At 38.3% G+C, this 21,232-nt stretch overlaps 1 protein-coding gene across 15 annotated transcripts in view; it reads left to right on the top strand.

Moving 5' to 3' along the window:
* The window catches only part of LOC104611385 (CLEC16A-like protein), a 138,195-nt gene that overhangs the window by 26,450 nt on the left and 90,513 nt on the right, over positions 1-21,232 (top strand). For all 15 annotated transcript variants that reach the window (XM_088893145.1, XM_088893140.1, XM_088893142.1 and 12 more), the window contains 7 exons: positions 8,737-8,845; positions 8,955-9,078; positions 9,296-9,485; positions 9,601-9,932; positions 12,222-12,310; positions 12,389-12,459; positions 16,124-16,234. In XM_088893145.1, coding sequence (XP_088749271.1) covers positions 8,737-8,845; positions 8,955-9,078; positions 9,296-9,485; positions 9,601-9,932; positions 12,222-12,310; positions 12,389-12,459; positions 16,124-16,234 — 1,026 coding nt within the window. The remainder of the gene's footprint in view (positions 1-8,736; positions 8,846-8,954; positions 9,079-9,295; positions 9,486-9,600; positions 9,933-12,221; positions 12,311-12,388; positions 12,460-16,123; positions 16,235-21,232) is intronic.

Genomic DNA, 21,232 nt, shown 5'->3' with positions numbered 1-21,232 from the left:
AAGGGAGATGTTTGTCATCCCAAAGAGTTCAGACCCATTAGTTTGGTATACAACCTCTATAAAATCATTGCTAAGGTTCTTTCTCGGAGGATTAGAGAGGTTCTACCCTTAATAATTTCCCTAAATTAGGGTGCCTTTGTGAAGAACAGACAAATCGTGGATCAAATCCTAATTGCAAATGAAAGTGTGGAAGATTTCAAAAGAAGCGGGAAGAAAGGGCTCGTGTGCAAATTGGATCTCGAAAAGGCTTTTGACTTGGTAGATTGGTCATTTCTATTGAAAGCCTTAAAGTATTTTGGATTTGGGCAGAAGTGGTGCAAGTGGGTGAAAGGATGTATTAGGACTTGCCACTATTCCATCTTAGTGAATGGGAGGGTGGTAGATCTTTTCCAGGCTACCAGGGGTATCAGGCAAGGAGACCCCCTTTCTCCTTTTCTTTTTACTTTAATTGCTGAAGTCCTAGGAAAACTCATTGAGAGGGCAAACTCTAGAAACATGGTGAAAGGTTGGAGGGTAGGGAGGAATAGGGTTCCAATAACACATCTACAGTTTGCTGATGACACAATTCTTTTCTATGGTGGGGATGAGGTAAGTTGGGTGAGTAATCTGAAGCAAGTGATCAATGTCTTTGAACATGTGACTAATCTTAAAGTGAATCTAGACAAGAGTTGTGTGATTGGCATTAATTTGGGTGAAAGTGAGGTGGAGGATAGAGCCCAAATTTTGGGTTGTGAGATCGCTCATTGGCCATTGACATATTTGGGGCTGCCACTAGGGGATAACCCAAGTAAAGAGTTTCTGGAACCTGGTGATTGAGAGATTCACTAAGAGGTTAGCATCTTGGAAGAAAAATTACCTATCCATGGGTAGAATAACTCTGATTAAGTCCACATTGACAAATCTGCCTGTATACTTTTTTTTGGTGTTTAAAATGCCCAAAAGAATATGTGGAATTTTGGAAAAGTTGATGAGAGACTTTTTATGGGAACTAGGAGAGGAGAAAAAAGATCATAAGATTAGGTGGGATATAGTTACCAAAACCAAAAGTGATGGTGGGCTTGCTTTAGGCAATTTGCGAAAAAAGAATGATGCTTTGTTGGGGAAATGGCTTTGGAGATCAACTTTGGAAAGGGATAAATTATGGGCTCATGTTGTCTTAAGTATTCATGGGCAAGCGGCGGATGGCTGGGACTCTGGAGTTTCAACTAGGGCTACGAGAGCTTCTCCTTGGAAATCAATTCATGCCATACTTCCTTCTTTTCTTCCTCTAATCAGGTATGATATGTGCTCCGGTAGCTGTGTGAAATTTTGGGATCATGTTTGGGTGGGAAGCACTCCGCTGAAAGAACTTTTCCCTTCCTTGTATTCTTTATCACGGTTTAAAAATCAGCTGGTCTCCACTGTTTTGACCACCTCTAATTCAACCATTGATTGGAATTTGGGTTTTTGAAGGGCCCTTAGAGAACTGGAACTGAACCTCATTGCTGACCCGCTAAATATCCTTGAAGGGGTGGTTATTGACCCCCTTAGGAGGGATAGTAGGATTTGGGCTCCTTCTCCTTTGGGTATCTTCTCTTGCTCCTCTTTCTTCAAGGAACTGGCTCATTCCCCTCTTGTCTTTGGAATCCCTTTTCCAGTTTTGGAAGTCTGGGATAGACCAATTCCTTCTAGAATTAGTGTTTTTTTGTTGGGAAGTTTTCCTTGAAAAGTGTAACACTTGCGACTTACTTCAAAGAAAAAGGTCTAATTGGTGTTTATCCGCACACTGGTGCATCTTTTGTAAAAAGAATAGTGAGACTTGCTATCACTTATTGGTTTCTTGCCCATTTGTTTCAGAAATCTGGTGTTGGTTTTTCTCTTTTTGGTGGCAGGTGGACCCCTCCCCCAAATGTTCAAAGCCTATTTCATTCTACTACTATTAGGGGGCTGGAGAAGAGAGGGAAAATTCTATGGAGGTGTGTAAGAGCAGCTGTATGTTGGACAGTTTGGGAGGAATGGAATCAACGGACCTTTCATGGGAAAGAAAGAAATAAGGGTGTAATCATTGAACTGATTTCTACAAGGGTGATCCATTGGGTTAAAACTTTGCAAAGTTTTGAAAATTATTCAGGAGACATCATCAGAAGTGGAAAGAAGTGGCTTGTCAGCAACAAGAAAGAATGTATCCCACCCAATTTAGTCCCCTCTAGTTTTAGGTTTCACTAAACTAAACTTTGATGGTAGTAGTGAAGGAAATCCAGGTCTGTCGGGTATAGGGGTTGCCTTCAGAGATGATGAAGGTCGAATTATTGCATTGTATTCTGGTTCTATTGGATGGGGGGACTCTCTTAGAGCTATTGGCTGTCTTGGAAGGGTTAAAAAGAGCCCAAGAGTTAAAAATTAGAAAATTGATAGTGGAAGGTGACTCTAAGTTGGCTATAAATTGGTTGATGAAGGATACTTCTAGTCTGCGGAAGTTTTTGAATGAAAAAGAGAAAGTTAAGACATCTCACCCAAGATCTGGAAGTCAAGTTTCAATGGATAAAGAGGTGCGCCAATTTCTTGGCAGATTCATTGGCCAAACAAGGGGTGGGAAGAGCTAATTTCTTCTGGGCAACATTGTAACCTGAATTGCTTTCTTAGCATTCACCCCAGAAGAAGCAGGGAAACAAGTACAAGCAGGACACACAGAGAGGTAGAGAACTCCCTGTTCAAGACTTTCGCAAACCAAACCATTTGCAAGCACAGGTGGGTCAGATTCCCTCGAAAGCAAACTCTGTTCTGCTTCTTGTTGACAAAGTCCTTGTGCTTCTTTGCTTTGCATCAGGTTACAGCCAAGATCCCCAAATTCATGACCTATCCATTGGCTCTAAGTAAGGTTGTCTAAATTCTCTCCTTCAATTGTAGGTAATAGTGCTTCACAGCCTGCAAAAACCTTATCAAACCTGCACCCCTTCAGTGAATAGGTTCTGAAAGAATGCTTGTCAACCAAGACCTCCGTACCCAAATCGTCATCACCCAACCTTTTGTGAGCCTTAGTCAAGTCAAGGCTACCAAATACTAGAAGGTTGATTCACTTCTTTGTCACCTTCAAACTGCATGTCTTTCCAGTTGCTATCTGCATCAGATCCTCTCTAACTCCTCTATTAAATTTTGGATTTAGTCATTTAGGAGTAGTGGAGTTCTCTTCTGTAACTGGTCTCCAAGCCAACTTACCAGCTAGACGAGTGCCTGCGCTCTTCTGGGGAACACTGACAGGTCGATAAACAGCTTTGGTCGCCACTAGCACCTTAGAATGGGAGTTCTTACCAGTCGAGGCGGGACGAAGATACATCGGTTTTACTATTAAAGTGTCACGTGCCTTACAGGAAGCAGTTGAATCATCAACTTTTTTAGTAAAAGAGCCAGGTCGGGCTGACTCAACCTTCTCCGCTGCCGACCTCGCTTCACCCAAAAAATTATCCACCTGTACACAAGGCTTGTTAGACACAACATTATGCTCTGACAGAACCTTTGCTTTCCCTGTGGGATCCTCTATTTCTCACAAATAGGATCCTGCTGATTTACTTTCCCTGTGGGGAACAGTTAGAATGGATAAAAGGTTGGCTGTTTTTGAGGCCTGTTTTCCTTCTCCTTTGACCGCCCTCAACCATGTGGAACCAATCTATACTGTTGGTATCCTATTACTGAAAGAATGGATAAAAGGTTGGCTGGATGGAAAAGTGAAGTATGTTTCTTTCAGGGGTAAGTTTACTCTTATCAAGAGTATGCTGTCAAGTTTACCTGCATATTATCTCTCTCTTTTGAAGGTTCCAACTAAGATGGCAAAGGAGGTGGAGAAGATATAAAGTGACTTGTTATAGGAGGGGTTAAGTAAGGTTAAGAAATTTCATCTTGTAAGTTGAGACAAGATGTGTAGGCCAAAGAGACGGGGGGGATTGGAATTAGAAGGGTTAGACCTTTTAACAGTTTGTTGTTGGGTTAATTGGTTTGGTGGTTTGGGTTAATGAGGGAGGAGTCTTTGTGGAGTGTTGAATAACTTAGTTTATTTTTAAGTTTAGTGCCGCAAGGGCACATTTGTAATTTCTCCTTTCTTTTATCTCTGTATGGTCGCCCTAGTATAAATATTAAATAGACTGGCACTGCCAGTTGATTGTTCCTCTCTCAAATCCTTTTTTTCTCTTTTCTCTGTTCACTTTTCTCTTTCTTCTCTTCTCACTATTCTGGAATCACACTACCTCTGCACCAAGAAAATATGGTATCAGAGCGGCAGATTCAATCTTAGGAGCAGGGCGGCAGATCCAATCTTTCCCTTTTTGTCTATTGGTGATCGAACCAAAGAACAAAGATCTCTGGTGGACGTGTGAGGGAGCTCACTGCAAAATGGTTCATTTCTCTTGGTCGTGAGCCCAGAAATCATCATGGGGAAGGGAAACTGAATGCTGTGAGTTTGTTTTTTCTTCTTTCTTCCTCAGTTTTGTGGATTGAACTGATCCTTTGGTACCCAGATGAGTGGGTTATGTGGATCTAATGACCTGCGGCTGGTGTGAGAGTGTCTTCTCTCAATGTATGTGGATCAAGTGATCCTCCTTGTGCCCTGAAAGGTGTTTTTTGTTCAGGTCTGCAGATCTGTAACTGATGTGACAGTAGTTTGTTTCCTTCTTCTGTTCATATTGAACCTAAGTTACTATGTGGAAGTTGGTGATTTATTGCTAGAGGGAATGGTCAGACCTGTTTTCTTTGATTATGTTTTACACATCTGAACTGGTTCAGTAGGGCCGAAATCTGAGAACAGTAATGGTGTGTGATCAGTTTTGATTTCTTTGTGTGAGAACAAGTTTCTTGTGTCCAGAATTGTGGCTGAACTAAGACTTCAACCTGTTTGATTGTGGCTGAACTAAGACTTCAACCTGTTTGACTGTACTGTGAGTCTGAACTGAACTAAAAACTTGTTCTCTAGCTGGATTGTGACTGAACCAATTTCAGATTCTATGTCTTCTGAAGATTCTGGTATGTCTGCTGTAACCCCTAGTCAGAGTGGGATGAGTGGAGATTTTGACATGAGTTTCCCCATGGCTGTGATTCCCTTTGATAGCCTCAATTACCTAGAATGGTCAAGGGGAATCAAGCTCTACATAACTGCAAGGGGAAAAGTGGGGTATCTCAATGGTAGAATCAGAGAAGCCCAGTCTAGTGGTGTGGAACATGATAGGTGGGACCAGGAAAACAGCATGGTGATGTCATGGCTGTTATTGTCTATGCTGCCACAAGTGAGAAAGACCTTCATGTGGGCAAAAACAGCTCATGAGATATGGGAGCAGGCAAAGTCTAGATATTCAGAACAACGACATTATGCTAAATATATCAGTTGGAGGCTGCCTCCTCAACTTGTAAATAGGGGGAGGGGAGTCTCTCCGTCTACTATTTAGCCCCAACTTCTATTTGGGAGGAACTAGATCACTATCAGAATATAGACTGGAAATGTGATGCAGAATTGCAGATGCCAAAGCATACAAGTCTCTGGTTTCCCACAAGGTTTAAAATGTCGATGTCGATGGAAATGTTGCTTACCAAAATATAGAACATATGTCGGAAATGTCGGAAATGTCAAGGGGAAATATTGTAAAAATTAGTGACATTGTGGAAATATTATGAAATATGTAGAAATATGCAATGATATTTTGTAAAATGATAAAAGAAGCATTAATACACATTTCTAGACTATTATCTTATTCCCAACCATTATATAAAGCTAAGAAACTATGTGTCAATATGAGTAATTTATATTATCATAATATAAATTATGTTAATATTATTTTAAATATTAAGTTTAAATATGTGTTAATATTCTTTTTGTTTTTATTTCCTTAATTTTTCTGAACATTTTATTTTAAATATTAAGTTTAAATATGTGTCAATATGAGTAATTTATATTAACATAATGGGTATTAATGTTCTTAAATATATATTATATAATATAAATAATATATTGTTTATGTATTTAAATAATGTACTATTTTATTTTAATAAGTTTTAACTTATATACTGATTTGTTATGCATTTTGATGTTTTTACAAACTTATCTGATTTTTTCTTATTGTTAATTCTTATTTATTATAAATATTAATATATTTATTTCACACTAGTAAATAAAAATACATTTATTCTGATTTTTTTAAATATTAAAGTTATAATACATTATGTTTTATTATAAATTTAATAATCTGATTCTCCTTTTTTTAGTATTAAGACTCTAATAAATTCTGATTTCTTATAAAACTTAATGAATTTGTTCTGTTTTTTAATACTAAATTTATAATAAATTATGATTTAGTGTAAACTTTAATAAATTTATTCTGATTTTTTATATTAAATTTAGAATAAATTATGATTTATTATAAAATTTAAATTTTCTGATTTTTAATAAATATTTTAAAAATACTAAGTAGTTAATATTTTATTACTTGAAAAATATTTTATGTTTTATATTATAAAGTAATTAATTTACTCTTTTTTTGTTAATTATTTTTTTGAAATATTAAATATAAATTATTAATGGAATAATTTATGTTAAATATTAAATATAATATAATATAATACAATATATATTAATGGAATAATTTATGTTAATATACTGTATTATATTAATATAATATGCTAATATATTATATTAGTAAATTAACAATACTAAATAATATACTAATATACTATATAATATACTGTATTATATTAAATAATATACTATATTATATTAAAAATACTAAGTAGTTATTTTGTTGAAGGTCTACGATATTACGGTAGATCTTCATCTATTGTAGAGCATCTACCCAGATTAATGTGTCTGTTGTGATGGTCTATGGACATTTCATAGACCATCACACATCATATTTAAACTTTTATACTTAACAATTTAACAACATGTCAACACATAATCTAACTATCTAAGTATCTTAAGTTCTTAACAGTTAGAATGTAATTCATTCGAAAGAGGGAAACCGTAAAGTTGAGAACGCTCTCAGGGAGCTCTGCTTCATCTTCAAAGTCTTCAATCTTCGGTCCTTCACAAATCACATTTGCAAAACCCAGAACTTGAGGATCAGCTTCAAGTTACAAGCTTCCAGCGGAAGTTCAGCCTCAAGTTTTTTTTTTCTTTTTTTTACTCCTAAAAAATATGGAAGAGGGTATGCTCTTACTTGAGTTTGAGAATGGCTGAAAAACCTGAGATGAAAAGTGGCTATTGCTCACTTGCTCGGTTGCTCAAGACTCCAACTCCAACTTCAGCCTCCAAGTCTCCAAGACTCCAACTCCAACTGGTTGCTGATGCAACCTCCAGAAGACCAAAACCAAGCCTCAACTCCTCGTTCCAGCCTCCAGGTAATGGAACAAAAAACCCCTTCTTCCTTGAAGTATGAAACTCTTCTTCTTCTTCTTCTTATAAGCTTAAAATCTGTACGATGATTCTCTATGTCTGTAACATGTTGTCCCCTTGTTCTTTATTTTGTTAAGCATGTGTGTGATTCTCTGTGTATGAAATTATGTTTTGTATCATGCAGATGCTTTTTTTCTCTCTTTTTTTTTCTCTTTTTCTGTTAGATGTGAAACCATATTCTTTTTCTTGTACGTTAGTCGACATATTAGGAAAGATGTCTTTTTTTGGACCGACTTGGTTGACATTTTTGTTACAACTCATTTTCATGTCACTAAGCCTCGACACCGACATATGTCGGGCGACATTGGCGACATTTCGCGACATTTGAAACCATGGTTTCCCAACAACGAGTGTTTGCCTTTCTCTTAGGGCTGAATTCCGCATATGAATCTATCAGGGTTCAAATATTGGGGTGTAAAGATCTCCCATCAGTACAAAAAGTATATGCTCTAGTACAGTCAGAAGAGAGTAGACGGAATGTGATGAATAATCCTGAGGGAGAGCATATTGCTTTAGTAGCTAAAGGGTGTGTTGCTACGGGTAGTGGAAATTCCTTCAAGAAGAGTGAATTCCAGAAGAAAGTTGATGATAAAGATAAACTATGGTGTACACACTATCAGAAGTCTAGACATACTCGGGAGAAATGTTGGGAGCTTGATGGGAAGCCAAAGTGGGCTCAGGAAATGAGTAAAAAGCCGGATCAAAATAAGAAGCCACGACAGCAAGGTCAGAGGAAGTTTAATGCAACAAATTTAGCCTCTCAAGAGTCTTAATCATCTACCACTACTATGAGTCCTTCTGGGACTAATCTGAGGGAAGATATCATTAATTATTTCCGTGACCATTTGGAGCTGTATGGAAGGCTCAGTATCAGTGACTGATATTTGGATTAATCAATGCCATGAGATGAGGGGGTAGCAATTGGTGTGGTGCTCAAAGTTTAGAAGGCCATTATTGGATTGGGAGGTGGATGAATGCTCTTTGTATAGATTGGAGAAAATGAAGATTTCAAGTTTGACAAAGGTTGAGCTATGGTTTAAGTAATGTAAAAATGGAAGATTTACTGTGAAATCTTTTTTTGCAGTCTTACTTAAGAGATCAGATAGAATTCTCTTTTCTTGAAGGTATCTGGGGTAACCCTATCTCTCCGAGAGTGGATGCTTTTGCATGGCTGGTAGCAATGGATGGTATTTTGACTGCTTATTATTTGAAAAGTTGAGGCTTTAACATGGCTAGTGTGTCTACATTTGTTTGATAGAGTAGTGGGTTCTCACATGTTTTTTAATTTATATTTGATATGAAAAAGGTTATATTTTTCTTATTTGCAGGATGAGGTAACATCTTTTCCATTATATACTGAGGCAATACGTTTTGCTTTTCATGAAGAGAGCATGGTCCGCACTGCTGTACGTGCTTTGACCCTTAATGTCTATCATGGTAACTTTCTATATTTTCCTAAACATTTTCAAACTCTTTCTTCTAAAGTGTAGTTGTGTTGCAATGGCACCTAAAGATTTTTCTTCACTGCTTATTCTTCCATTTGCAGTTGGCGATGAGTCTGTAAATAGATATGTTACCAGTGCTGCATTGGCTGATTATTTTTCAAGTTTGGTTACAAACTTCCAGAACCACTGCTTCAGATTGGATGAATTGATTTCTGAAGCTTCAAGGTAAGAGTCAGAATGTTAATGAATGTATATTATACATTTCATGCTATTGTGTAAACTTTTGCACTATGGTAAGAGATTGGAATAACCACCTTTTTTTATACATTCCAAATTTTTTAGACATACCAGTGTATAAATTTGTCACAGTAACCCTTAAACTACCAGTGTGTAAACTTTTGTCACAGTAATCCTAACAAGTGTCATTTGGCTACTGAGACAGGAACCCTAGCCCAGAATCAACCTCCTGCATTCTTGCTGGTGTGGATGAAATTGAAGATTATCTGTACTATTTCAGTGATGTCATTTCTGCCGGCATTCCCGATATTGGGAGATTAATAACAGAGAATATTTTGCAGCTTTTGGTTTTTCCATTGCTTTTTTCCTCCCTGAGTATGGACCTTGTTAAAAGTGTAAGCATTTCCATGTTTCAGCAATTTGTGGATTCCATGTTTTTGATGTTCCTCATACATTTTTTTTTGTCTGAACATCTTGTTTCTTCTAACCTTTTGTAATATTTAACTACAGGAAAAACTGATTGGTGCTACCACTTCTCTGTACTTACTTTGTTGCATCTTGCGCATTGTTAAAACCAAGGATTTGGCAAATATTATTGCTGCTGCTCTTTTCTGTCAGCCTGAGGCCTTTATTCCAATATCTGAAGCTAAACTCAATGGTTATACTTCTAGTCATGATTTCAGTAATGTAAATCAACAGCTGGAAGAAGGTTCTTGTGGCACAAAGGCTGACACTGGTAGCTTAAGGGTTACTGTGTCAAATTTATCTAGTTCTTCTCAAATTCATTCCGCAGAAGATCTAGCATTGCAAAATAACTACAGTGGTCCACATTTGGCTCTGAGGTTACTGTATATTACATGCCAGAGGAAACTCCATATTTATTTTCTACATACAATGAAATTAGATTTGTGGTTTCTGCTGTGTATGTTTAAATTTCACTGTGCAATGGATGCCGTCCCTTCCAAGGCGTGTAAATATTTTTCTGGAAATTTGGAATCATAAACTTATTATAGAACCCCAACTCTTAATCAAGTTTCCATGTTGAGGCTGGGTGATAGTAGGAGCACCTAGTCCAGTTGATATTTTTTATGTAAAACATTTGCATGATTTTATCTTGTTTCCTTATTCTCATATGAAATTGGCTTATTTCTCTAGTTGGTGTGGAACATAAAAGTATCAAATGCTAAAAGTAGAGTTAAGATATTCTATAGCCCATGAAAAGCCAGGGGATGGAATCATGGATCTTTATTCTGTTAATGCAGAGGGGTCATGCAGAGTAAATAAAAGAATAGAAGAAAACAAACATAGGGGATTGGCCTCTTGTTAATTTTAAGGGAACAAAAATATAGAAAGGAAATTATGCAGTTGGTTAATTGCATAGAAAGGAAAATAAATTAAAGAATATAGCCATTATTTTGGTCACATTTAGAAAAGTTGAAAGGTGTTATTGCATAAGATTAAAAAAAAAGAACAAAGTAACAAAGCTCATTTTATAGCTCTTTTGGTTGAAATAGCTTGGCATTGGATGTCTCACAGAAAGAGAGGGTTCGAGTTGAAAAAGAACCCCTGGGAATGTCCTTGCTTCAGGGGGGGGGGTGAGGGAGGATATCTCATTCAAGGAAATTATAGTTTGAAGAAGCTGGTTGGAAGATGGGAGTTGCTTTCAAGAAAGGCAAAGGGACATTCTGGATAGAAACCACTACAAAGGAGGTGGAAAACAGGATGAAGTTTCTGGGAGAATGTCTAGTTGGCAGATTCACCAAAGAAATTCCTCCTTTGGAGTCGGTGGAAAGATGGTTGGAGGCAGAGTGGAATCCATTGAGGGGATTGAAGATAAAGAAGTTGATTGAAGTCTTGAAGGTGTATTCCTTTTCATATTTTCTTGCGAAGATGACACTTACTGAAAAGAAGGGAGGTTTCTGGGTGGAAAACCATTTTTATAGGATTGGTGGAGGGGAAGTGCGCTGTTATACAACGTACCCACGGCAAGATGGAAAGGGAATATAGCATTTGGATCTGAATCTTTGGTCTCCTTTTGCAGTTGTGGTGCCCAGGAGTAATAGAGGTTATTAGAGATCATTGTGGTGGCTTCAGCCGAATGGGTGACTTAGACTTAGCTTTGAGTGGGTGAGAATCCAGGTGTGGTGGAAAGGGATCGTTCTGGCAACAGTTGGTTTGCCGGTGACGTAGGTGTTATATACAGTTACAATTTGGCTGGAAGCCATTTTGTAGCTCATTTTCTTTTGTTGAGGTTAAAGAATGCCGTGACAATCATAAGGGAGGATATTAAAAAAGCTTATGAAGTGGAAGAAATGGACGTGTTTGTAGATCCATTGGTGGCACTGAAGAGTCAATCAAAAGGTTCATAGGAGGTTGAACAGTTGAGGATGAAATTGCTGGAATCTGCAACTGTAGACAGATTGGAGAATTCAAATAGGTAGATCGGGGAAGATGAACAACAACCATTGGATCAAAACAATGATGAAGAAGCAGGGTCAGTTGATGGCCATTTGATTTCTAAGGTGATCTTACCTGATCAAATAGGTGAGCCGATAATTCAAAGTTCTAATTCAAATGAGGCAGAAGCAGACGTATGGTAGGGATCCATACAAGAGTTAAACAAGTTAATAAAGGAATGCATGGTAGAGAGGGGAAGCCTGGGATACGTCGCTGGGCCTAGTTGTCAAGATCTACCAGAGTCATGTGTATATTCCAGTTGAAGAGCCAGGAGGAACCGGAGGGTCAACAAAAATGACCACACCTGAACTGGTGAAGACCCTAAAAGGGTCAGGCCATCTAACCCATCTGAGCGCAAAGGACTTAACTCAAGGGGGATCAAGTTCAAGGAAAAAGAAAGAGAACCTTGGCACTAGAGACCTAAAGCAGTGGCGATGGAGAGACATATATTACATATATGTAGATATTTTCCCTCTGAATGTTAATGTTCCACTTGTTATTTGTTAACACACATATTCTACTTGATGAGCTCTTGGGTTACTGCTAGCCATCACTAGAACTACTTTTCTTGATGAGAATATTCTTTGTTTTACTGCACTGTTGTGGTATAACTAATTTTCCTTTTCTTTCAGAATATGAATAACGATTTATTAATACTGTTCTCTTTTATATAGGGAGTTGTTGTGGTCATATGTGGTTAGTGGGAGTGACATACAAGTGTCAGGTTCTTTGTACATGATGGCTACATTACTGCAAACAAAAGGTAATACATTGAAACTACTAACCTTAGTTCTTATTTGCTATTTATCCGTACTTATTGAAACTTGCATGTTCTTTGTAGAACTGGATGAGCCAATGCTGGATGCACTTGGAATTCTTCCACAAAGAAAACAACATAAGAAGCTCTTGTTGGTAGGTTGTAGAAGCTAACAATTTGAACTATATTGTTTTCATAATATTCTTGCAACACTTGACCTTTACAAGGGTGATGTGCATTTTATAAAATTGTCTAATCAACACATTTTCTTCTTCCATATATTCTACTACTATTACTACTACTACTACCAATACTTTTTCTTTTCTTGTTTTCCTATAACAAAAATAAGGGTTAAGCCCCTATATTTTTTGAATTTTCTTTTACTTCTTCTTTTTCTTCTCATGAATATGTTGATTTTCTATACTTTAATATGAACATTATACTTTTCTTATGAAAATTATGAATAATTATTAAGGTAATATGGTTATGGTACCTAGGGAACTACACTAGGATCTATGTTTTCTACATAAAAATATCCATCGCCTAGGCGACTAGGCGACAAGGCGCCCCCCTGTCGCCTAGCCTCGCCTTGGTACCTCAAAAACTATAAACTCCCCAAACTTTAGCATCTTCAATAGCATGCAACCCAAGATTACTTCCTCCTTACAAGTGTTCTGCAATACAGGATATGCATTCATTCCTCCCCTTGAATCTGAGCAAATTCACAGACTCTTTCATTGACTCCTCTCTAACTGCACCTTACTCTTGCAAAAACACTGAGGAGCCATCTACATCCTCAACCTCAACTGGGACATCATACCACCTTGCAGACCAACCCCTTGCACCTTACTTAATGGTGACAGATTTTCTGCTTGGTCCTCTATTTTCACAACTGCAATTGTATATGTTTTCGGATCTTTCTGGGGCTTCCTTTAAACCACGGAGATCTAGAGATGCTGGATTCGGCCTCCTCATCTTTCCACGAGTCTTCTTGATCAATCGCCAAACCTTTGCCTCTTCACACAAACCACACAAAGGATCTTGATCCGCCCTTTGGAGTGACCACCTTTCATTAATGTTTAAGGCCTTGGGGTCCCTTTGATTTTGAGCTACTGGGTTTATCTACAGTCTCTTGGGCTGGTTTGTGGTCCTCTACATGTGGACGGACTACTAGGCTTCCACAAGGCCTTCTTTTGGTTGTCCAAAATTCCAAATTCTTTGTGGGCCTTCTTTTGCATTTATAAACTCAAACATTCTGCTCAGCCCAGTGATTATAATATGTAATGTTCATTTCCAGCAAGCATTCTTTTATGACAGACTTCAACTCCCTCCTTTTTTACAGCGATGTTAGCTCTTGTCCATTTAAACTTTGAACTTCCTCACCTTTTTATGGTCCATCTGCTTAGCACTTGATTAGAAATTTGGTGACTAGGATCAAAATGATCTACTACCTCCTCAGGGGCTTTGAACGCCACAACAGTGATCTGCTTTGGTGCTTTGTCGTCCTGTTCCTCACATTGGTCTCTGGCAGCAGGAATTGCAACTCCAGGGCTCTCATTGTGTTCCTTCCTCTGCTTATCTCCCTGCCTTGCTGATTTGCAACAGTTCATCCCACTAATGAATCCATATTCCAGAGAGCTTCCCCCTTACTGTAATCGTGGATTTACTCAGAGATAAAGTCTTTCAAATCTTAGTGCTGGAGATAGTGGCTCCATAGGTGGTTCCAGCTTTGATGAAATGTGGATTGAATGTACCACTTTCCTCACCTTAACACATACAGTTGTTGGCACCTTGCCCCTCTAGATCATCTGCAGCTGCACCCATTTTACATGTCACAACTTCTACGGCTGAGTTTTCCATCCTTAGGAAGCCAATGCAGGGATCTCCAATGGCTTTAATGATTTTCAGGCTCCAAAGTATCAGTAGGTCATATACTTGAACCAGTACAACTTCCTCCCCCCTTGTCCTTTATTGAGAGTTCGTCCATATTGAAACCCACACGGGCACTCCGCACTCCATTGATCAAGCATAGTCTATTATTTCTAATTTTCCATTGCGCCACCTGAAGGATCTTCTCTGCTTACTCCCTTGAGGGGATAATGAAAAGAAATGCCTCTTCACTAGTTTCTTCATCTTCATCTCTGACACTGGGCCCCATACCTCCCAAGTCCATTCCTTAACCCTTGTTGCATCTGGAGTCTTACCTTTGATTCTGCTGGCTAAGCACTCCTCTAAGAATTTCCTCATATCTACTCTACCTACCAATGTTTCAATCAGGAATGTGTCATCCTTACTTGATAATTGACACTCTCTATCCATAGGTCAAGCTCATGGCTTAACAACATCTTTAAACAAGACCCTTTCATGCGTTGTCACACCACAGACGCCCAGCAATGGTGGTTGCCTTTGCGTCTTCAGTGTTCAGTTATCGCTACTCAACGTTCATGCTACTTTCACCTCAGGGACAAATTTGGCACCACAAGTGTTTGAACTTGTTGTTCTTTTGCCTGATTCCTCTTCTTTATTCTAGCATTTGCCTTGTGAAGGAGAAACCAGTGGAAGAAGTGAAAAGCTCCCTTGCTAAATCTAGTTAAATTTGAGACTTCCTTGCTGGAATGAAGTGAAAAGGTTATATTAATAGATAAATAGACAAATAATTTAAGAAATTACATTTTTCTTTTTAATGGATAACATGATTCTTTATTGATGGATAATGATTTATTGAAAGTGGAAAGGAAGGAAAAAAAGAAAGCAAGATGGGGGAAATGGAAATAAACTTCAACCTCTAATCCAATTACAACATCCAAAATTGGAAATATTGATATAGAAAGCCACAAAATACATAATTAGAGAATCACCACACAGCTACCAATATGCATGAGTTATTGAAGCCAAATCAACCTGGGCCAGACTGCAACCAAAATCCTGCAACATGAGTACGTAACCAGAAAACACTACAGCACCACCCTAGATGCCAAAATAGCATGGTAATAAAAGTAATCATATAGTCAGTTGGAAGAGGGGCCCTTGATCTCTCCCTACCAGTTCTTATTCCTTGTGTTTTTACCATTTCATTCTTCCACCTGCTCTTCTGAACCCCTCTTTCCACTAGCTTCTGCATTTTGTTAGCAACCCTCACCTTTCTTTTCTACCAATAGATTCCTATCCTGTTTCTCCCTTCCATGCCACATTTTACCATTTTTCACTACCTCCGTTAATACCTTTCCCTTAATTAATTCTACCTCCTTTGTTCTCCTGCTATTCTGTCTGGCTATGATACAACTGTCCGCCCTCCTGTCCTGCTACCCTGTTCCTCTCTTCTAGGGAGACTTCGAATGTATAGAATTTATTTTCTTAGCTTATGAAGTCTACTTGGCCTCAGACTTATATTATTAATTAACTTTATGATTTTTGGTGCTTTGGAGAGTTCTTCATATTTTAACATTAATTTGATATATATGAATAGGGCATCAAGGGAGTTATACTTGAGTTGGAGATGAATATTTTTTTAAGCGAAATTTCTGATTGTTGATCTTTTTCTGCATGATTTTTCTAACCGTTTAGAAGACAGGATGCCTTTACTTTCTTGTTTTCTTGATATACCAGTTTGTGTCCAGTTCAACTGGTGTTAATCCCCAGTTGGTTGCAATACTTTATGTCTGAACCCTCAATATTATTATTTGTGATCCTAATGCGAAGTATTACGTGGTACCATGGGTGTCCTGCTTCATTAGTTGCTGTTCTACTTGAACATTCACATTTCCATGATATTGAGTTGTTTAACTGAAGTATGCCAATTTTATTATTGTGTTCCTGCAGCAAGCTTTGGTAGGTGAGGGCTCAGGTGAGGAGCGGCTCTTTTCCTCAGGAGGAAGCCCAATGAAAGATGGTTCCAGTAGCGAGCTTGATAGCTATTTCCAAAAGCTCAAGGTATTTAAAATTCTCTTGATCTCTCTATCTATCTTTCTTCTTCTCTTTTCTTCTCATTCCCCTCCTTTTTTCTCTTCCTTTCCTTTCTGAACTACACTAGGGAGGTTCAATCCATGCTTGCTGTTGATTAGTGTTGCATGGATTTACAGAATCCAACACATGTACAAGAGACTGGCTTGGCAAGATGAGAAAACATGGACTTACAGGCATGTCCATGGAAAATTATATAATATTAAAATAATTCTTTATTTTGAATTCTGACATTATACCTATGTAGAGGGACTGGGCAGAATGGGCCCTAGTATCTGTTTTTATGTTTAAGTAGTATGTTATTTGTTTTGTATGTAAATGGGCCTGTTAATCTCTTTTATAAGTTCTTGCTTAGCTGGCCACCCACTTAAGGGAAGACTTGTAATTAACCCAGTTAACGAAGATTAATAAAAGAATTAGTGTGGGGTGAGAGGAGATTATGAAACTCCTTTTTTCTCTCTTCTTCTCCATCCTTTTCTTCTTCTTCTTCTTTTCTCCTATAATCTGAAATATTTTACTGTTCTTTTATTGGACTGAATCACATCTTGGTATTAGAGCAGGGTCTTCTTCATCTTTTGGTTTCCTTTTCTTTTTCCATACACCCTTCGATTAGAAGAGCACATGGAGATATACGTTGCTAATTATTCAGAGAACTTTTTTGCCTAGTTGGTAGAGGGTTTGGAGAGTCAAAATCTGGCTATAGATTGCCAAGAAAGTGGGGCTGCTGATTGTTTTGCCCAAAACCCTAGCCGACTAGAGAGTTTCCAATTATAGGTTAAAGAGACTGTTTGGATGTGGCGCTCAAGGCTTGGAGGGGCTCCTTTTGATCTCTAGAAGTGGGCGATTGTAGTTGGAAGAGGTTTGGGAAACTTTGCTAGGAGCGGGTACTTCTCTCTTTCTTCCTGAAAGTCGAGTGCAGTGAAACCCTAGTTTTGGGACCTTTAGATCTATAAAGATTGAAAACCTTGTTTTTTGATTTTTGTTTGGTCAATCGAGCATGGTTTGAGAGATTCAGAGCTGCCCTTGTCTCCTTTGATTGCACACAAATTCAATCTGACCATACTTTGTTTCTAAAAAGAAGTAACTCCTTGGTGACTTTTCTGATTGTTTATGTTGATGACATTGTGGTTACGGGAGAGAGTTGCTTCAGGGGAAGTTTGCTTGCTATTTATCTCTTCAGAAGAGTAGTTGACTGATGTTTTGACCAAAGGTGTTCCAAAAGGGAAACTGACACACTATATAAGGAAGCTGGGCATGATTGACATCTATGCTCAGCTTGATGGGGAGTGTAGAGAGACTGGGCCTAATGGGCCCTAGTATCTGATTTTATGTTTAAGTAGTATGTTATTTGTTTTGTATGTTAATGGGCCTGTTAATCTCTTTTATAAGTTCTTTCAAAGTCCTTGCTTAGCTGGCCGCCCACTTAAGGGCAGACTTGTAATTAACCCAGTTAATGAAGATTAATAAAAGAATTAGTGAGGGGTGAGAGGAGATAATTGAACTCCCTTCTCCATCTTCTTCTTCTTCTTCTTCTTCTTCTTCTGAAATATTTTAAAAAGTGTTGCTTTTGTTATTAACTGATATTTGATACAAAAAATGTATTCATCTTGTAGATTAGTTTCTCATTTATGTCAATAGGCCACTGGGCTAGGAGATAAAAAGGAAATGTTATGTTGAAGTGACCTCAACTCAAGATCCATGGAGTGTTGTTGGACTCAGGACACATTTTCCAACACAACACGTTATCCATTAAGGGCAGTCCATGTTACATTGCTGTTGATAGATGCCACTAATCTGATTGATACTCCTAACAAGTGCATTCTAGTTTCATTTTCTAATATGATAAAATATAAAGTTTCCCTTTACAAGTTGTTCTATTACATTTACCATCTCCTGTGTTATGTTTGTGAGAATGACTAGAAATGTTAATCATGTTTGCATCCTTGGATCTCATGTCAAACATAGTACACTTGTGTGTTTAGTCATTAGTCCTTCATATAGTCATTCTCCAAGTTCTGGAAGGGGTTTTTAAATGAATCTTCTTAATGTTCCCTATTGTGTTCCCTGTTTAATTGCTATTTTATCAAGCCTCAAACCTATTTGTACACTTTAAATTACTTATCTCTTCTAAAAGTGGTAAAGGAATTATTTTGACCTCTTGATGAATTGAACAGTGTGATATTGGGTTTGCAGCATTAGATCAGGAAGGAATCTTGGAATCTTACTATAAAGGTCAATGTTACAAAAGGAGGGGGAAAACATGAAGATATAGTAAAACCTAGGAATCTCACCATAAAATGTTATGCTTAGGTACCTTATAACTCTTGGAATGTTCATTTAGTCTGTGTTTGGAGTCAGAGGACAGAAATTGAAACCCTGGAGCAAGCATCAAAACCAAAGGATATATTATGACTAATGCTCCCCTGTGAATCCCAAATTTTAATTGAACAGAAGAAAAGGCAGCTAAAAATCTGTTTAATTTGGGATTCAGCCCAGCTCTTTCTTCAGAGCCAAACAATGAAGTGGATCTTGTGAATCATCTATGGCTTATTTTCACTTCCATTCTAACTAACAGAGCATTAACTTATTCCCAGCCTATTTTAGTTTTTCTCTTAGTTTCACCATGGATATGGAAAACCATGAGTATGAAAAATTGCACTGAATAATGTGAAAAACAGTGTGTATGAGAGAAGCAGCTGGGAGAAATGTTGGGCCCCAAGGTGGGATATGCATTTTTTTTTCTTTTTTGATAAATAACTTTAAAACTTATTAAGGAAAAATAAGTAAAAGAGGCAAAGGGGCAGATAAGGAAAGGTGATAAGAAATCACCCGAGAGAAGAGAGACACTAAAACAGCTTACATCCAAAAAACCAGAATACAAAGACATTCAAACAGAGAGACAAAAGCTCCAGATCTGGCCACCTTCACCCACCTCGACAATCTCCAACACTTCTCAGAATCTAGACACACAAACTCCTAATCCTCCTCCTCAAACATTTCCTCTTGCCTGTCATCATCTTCATCCCACTTCTCCTTTTGCAGCTGCCACTTTCTTCAACCTCTCTTCCTCCCTCTTCCTCTCATATTCTTCAAACGCCTTCTTAGAAAGCTCCTTGCCTCCCCAGAAAAACAAGCCAAGATTTTTACCAATCTCAACTTCATTCTCCACCAATTTTTTAATAGGAAATCTTCCATCCCTCTCCTTCTGATCTCTAAGACTTCTATCTGGAGCTCTCACTTCAGAGATGTCTCTGGTTCCATTGTCTTTTTCATGCTGACTAGTCCCACCTGAGGGTCCAAACTCCCCCTTGTTTTGATATCTACCCGCCCCTTTTTTTGCCAATACATCAGCAACAGTGATTAAAAGGCGAGCTTGCAAGCCTAGACACATACCTAAAAACTGCACCTTGCCTATGCCTGAGGCACAACACTTTGTTCTTTTTTGAACATTAAAATCCACCATACCTTAAAATTCACCTTGCACATTTTGTTCTCTTTTGAACCTAGCAGCTGGGCCAGGGGCACCCTTGACCAAGCCCCTTGAGGCAAGCCCAAATAAGTCCATGTTAGGGTCTTAAGTTTTTAATCCCTGTTAACAGATGTTATTTTATATATATATATATAGTACCGCAGGGGTACTATTGTACTTTTCCTTTTCTTTATGTTTAGTTGTTGTCGCCCTAGTATAAATATAACGTACTGTGCCGCCTGCAGTATCTTTTTGGGCTCTCAGTCCTCTCGTCTCTCCTCTCCTCTCTCCCTTTCTCTCTTCTTCCTGTACAACATGGTATCAAAGTAGGACGTCCAGGTCTGAAGGGTGAGGTTGAGCAGTCTGTCTTTTCCTCTTCCAACATGTAGAAGACTTTGTTTTGAGGGTGACAGACTTTCAGAAGTTATCATCTGCTGTTCATCTGCTGTTCGGCTGCCCTGATGTTCGACTGAAGTAACCTTTTTTTTTACTTTGTTCTCATCTGCTGTTCGGCTGTCCTGATGTTCGACTGAAGTACCTTTTGTTTACTCTCTTCTCCTTTCTGGTCGTGTGCCTGTGCTGGACCTGTACTAGGTCTGCTGCTTGGATGTGAGGTGAGCTGCACCCCTTTCTTTTCCTTCTTTTTGTGTGGTCGTTTGATCCCTGTGAAACCGTAGGTCGTAAGGACCTTGTTTATGTGCTGCAACAGCAGCTTTTTGGTGGCCTGAAGGTCTGGAAGTGGCTGGTACCTTCTGTAACAATTTTTTGAGGCTGTGTTCCTCTTTTGAGTGTTGTTTCTGAATCTGAAATCATGAGTGGTGAAGATTCTGCTACATCCGGAGTTTCCTCAACGCTGAATGGAATGAGTGGGGGGTGTGGACCTATCCTTTCCCATGACTGTTGTCCCTCTCGATGGTTTAAATTATTTAGAGTGGTCAAGAGGGATCAAGCTGTACATCACTGCAAGGGGCAAGATAGGTTATATTAATGGGAGAATAAAAGAACCACACTCTGGGAGTGCTGAACATGATAGATGGAATCAGAAAAACAGCATGGTTATGTCTTGGATTTTAGTCTCTATGCAACCTCAAATAAGGAGGAATTTCATGTGGGCTGAAACGGCAAATGAGATATGGGAACAAACAAAATCAACATATTCGGAATTGCAACACTATGCAAAAATCTACCAACTACAGGCAGAATCGTCTACTTGTAAACAGGGGGAGAGGTGTCTATCTGTATATTACTCTGACTTGACTTCTGTCTAGAAGGAGTTGGATCATTATCAGAGTGTGGAATGGAAGTTTGATGAAGATGCAAAGCTGTACAAAAAACTCGTCTCCCAGTAGAGAGTGTTTTCTTTCTTACATGGTTTGAACCCTACATATGAGTCTATCAGGGTCCAGATCCATCAGTCCAGGAAGTTTATGCTCTTGTACAATCTGAAGAAAGTAGGAATTTGATGAACAGTTCTGGTGGAGATGCAGTTGTGTTGGCCG

Source organism: Nelumbo nucifera, chromosome 8 (assembly GCF_055504915.1).
Source record: "Nelumbo nucifera cultivar China Antique chromosome 8, China Antique-T2T, whole genome shotgun sequence".
In the NCBI taxonomy this organism is placed as follows: Eukaryota; Viridiplantae; Streptophyta; class Magnoliopsida; order Proteales; family Nelumbonaceae; genus Nelumbo; species Nelumbo nucifera.
The sequence above is the reverse complement of the archived record's forward strand: the minus strand, read 5'-3'. Positions and strand labels throughout refer to the sequence as shown.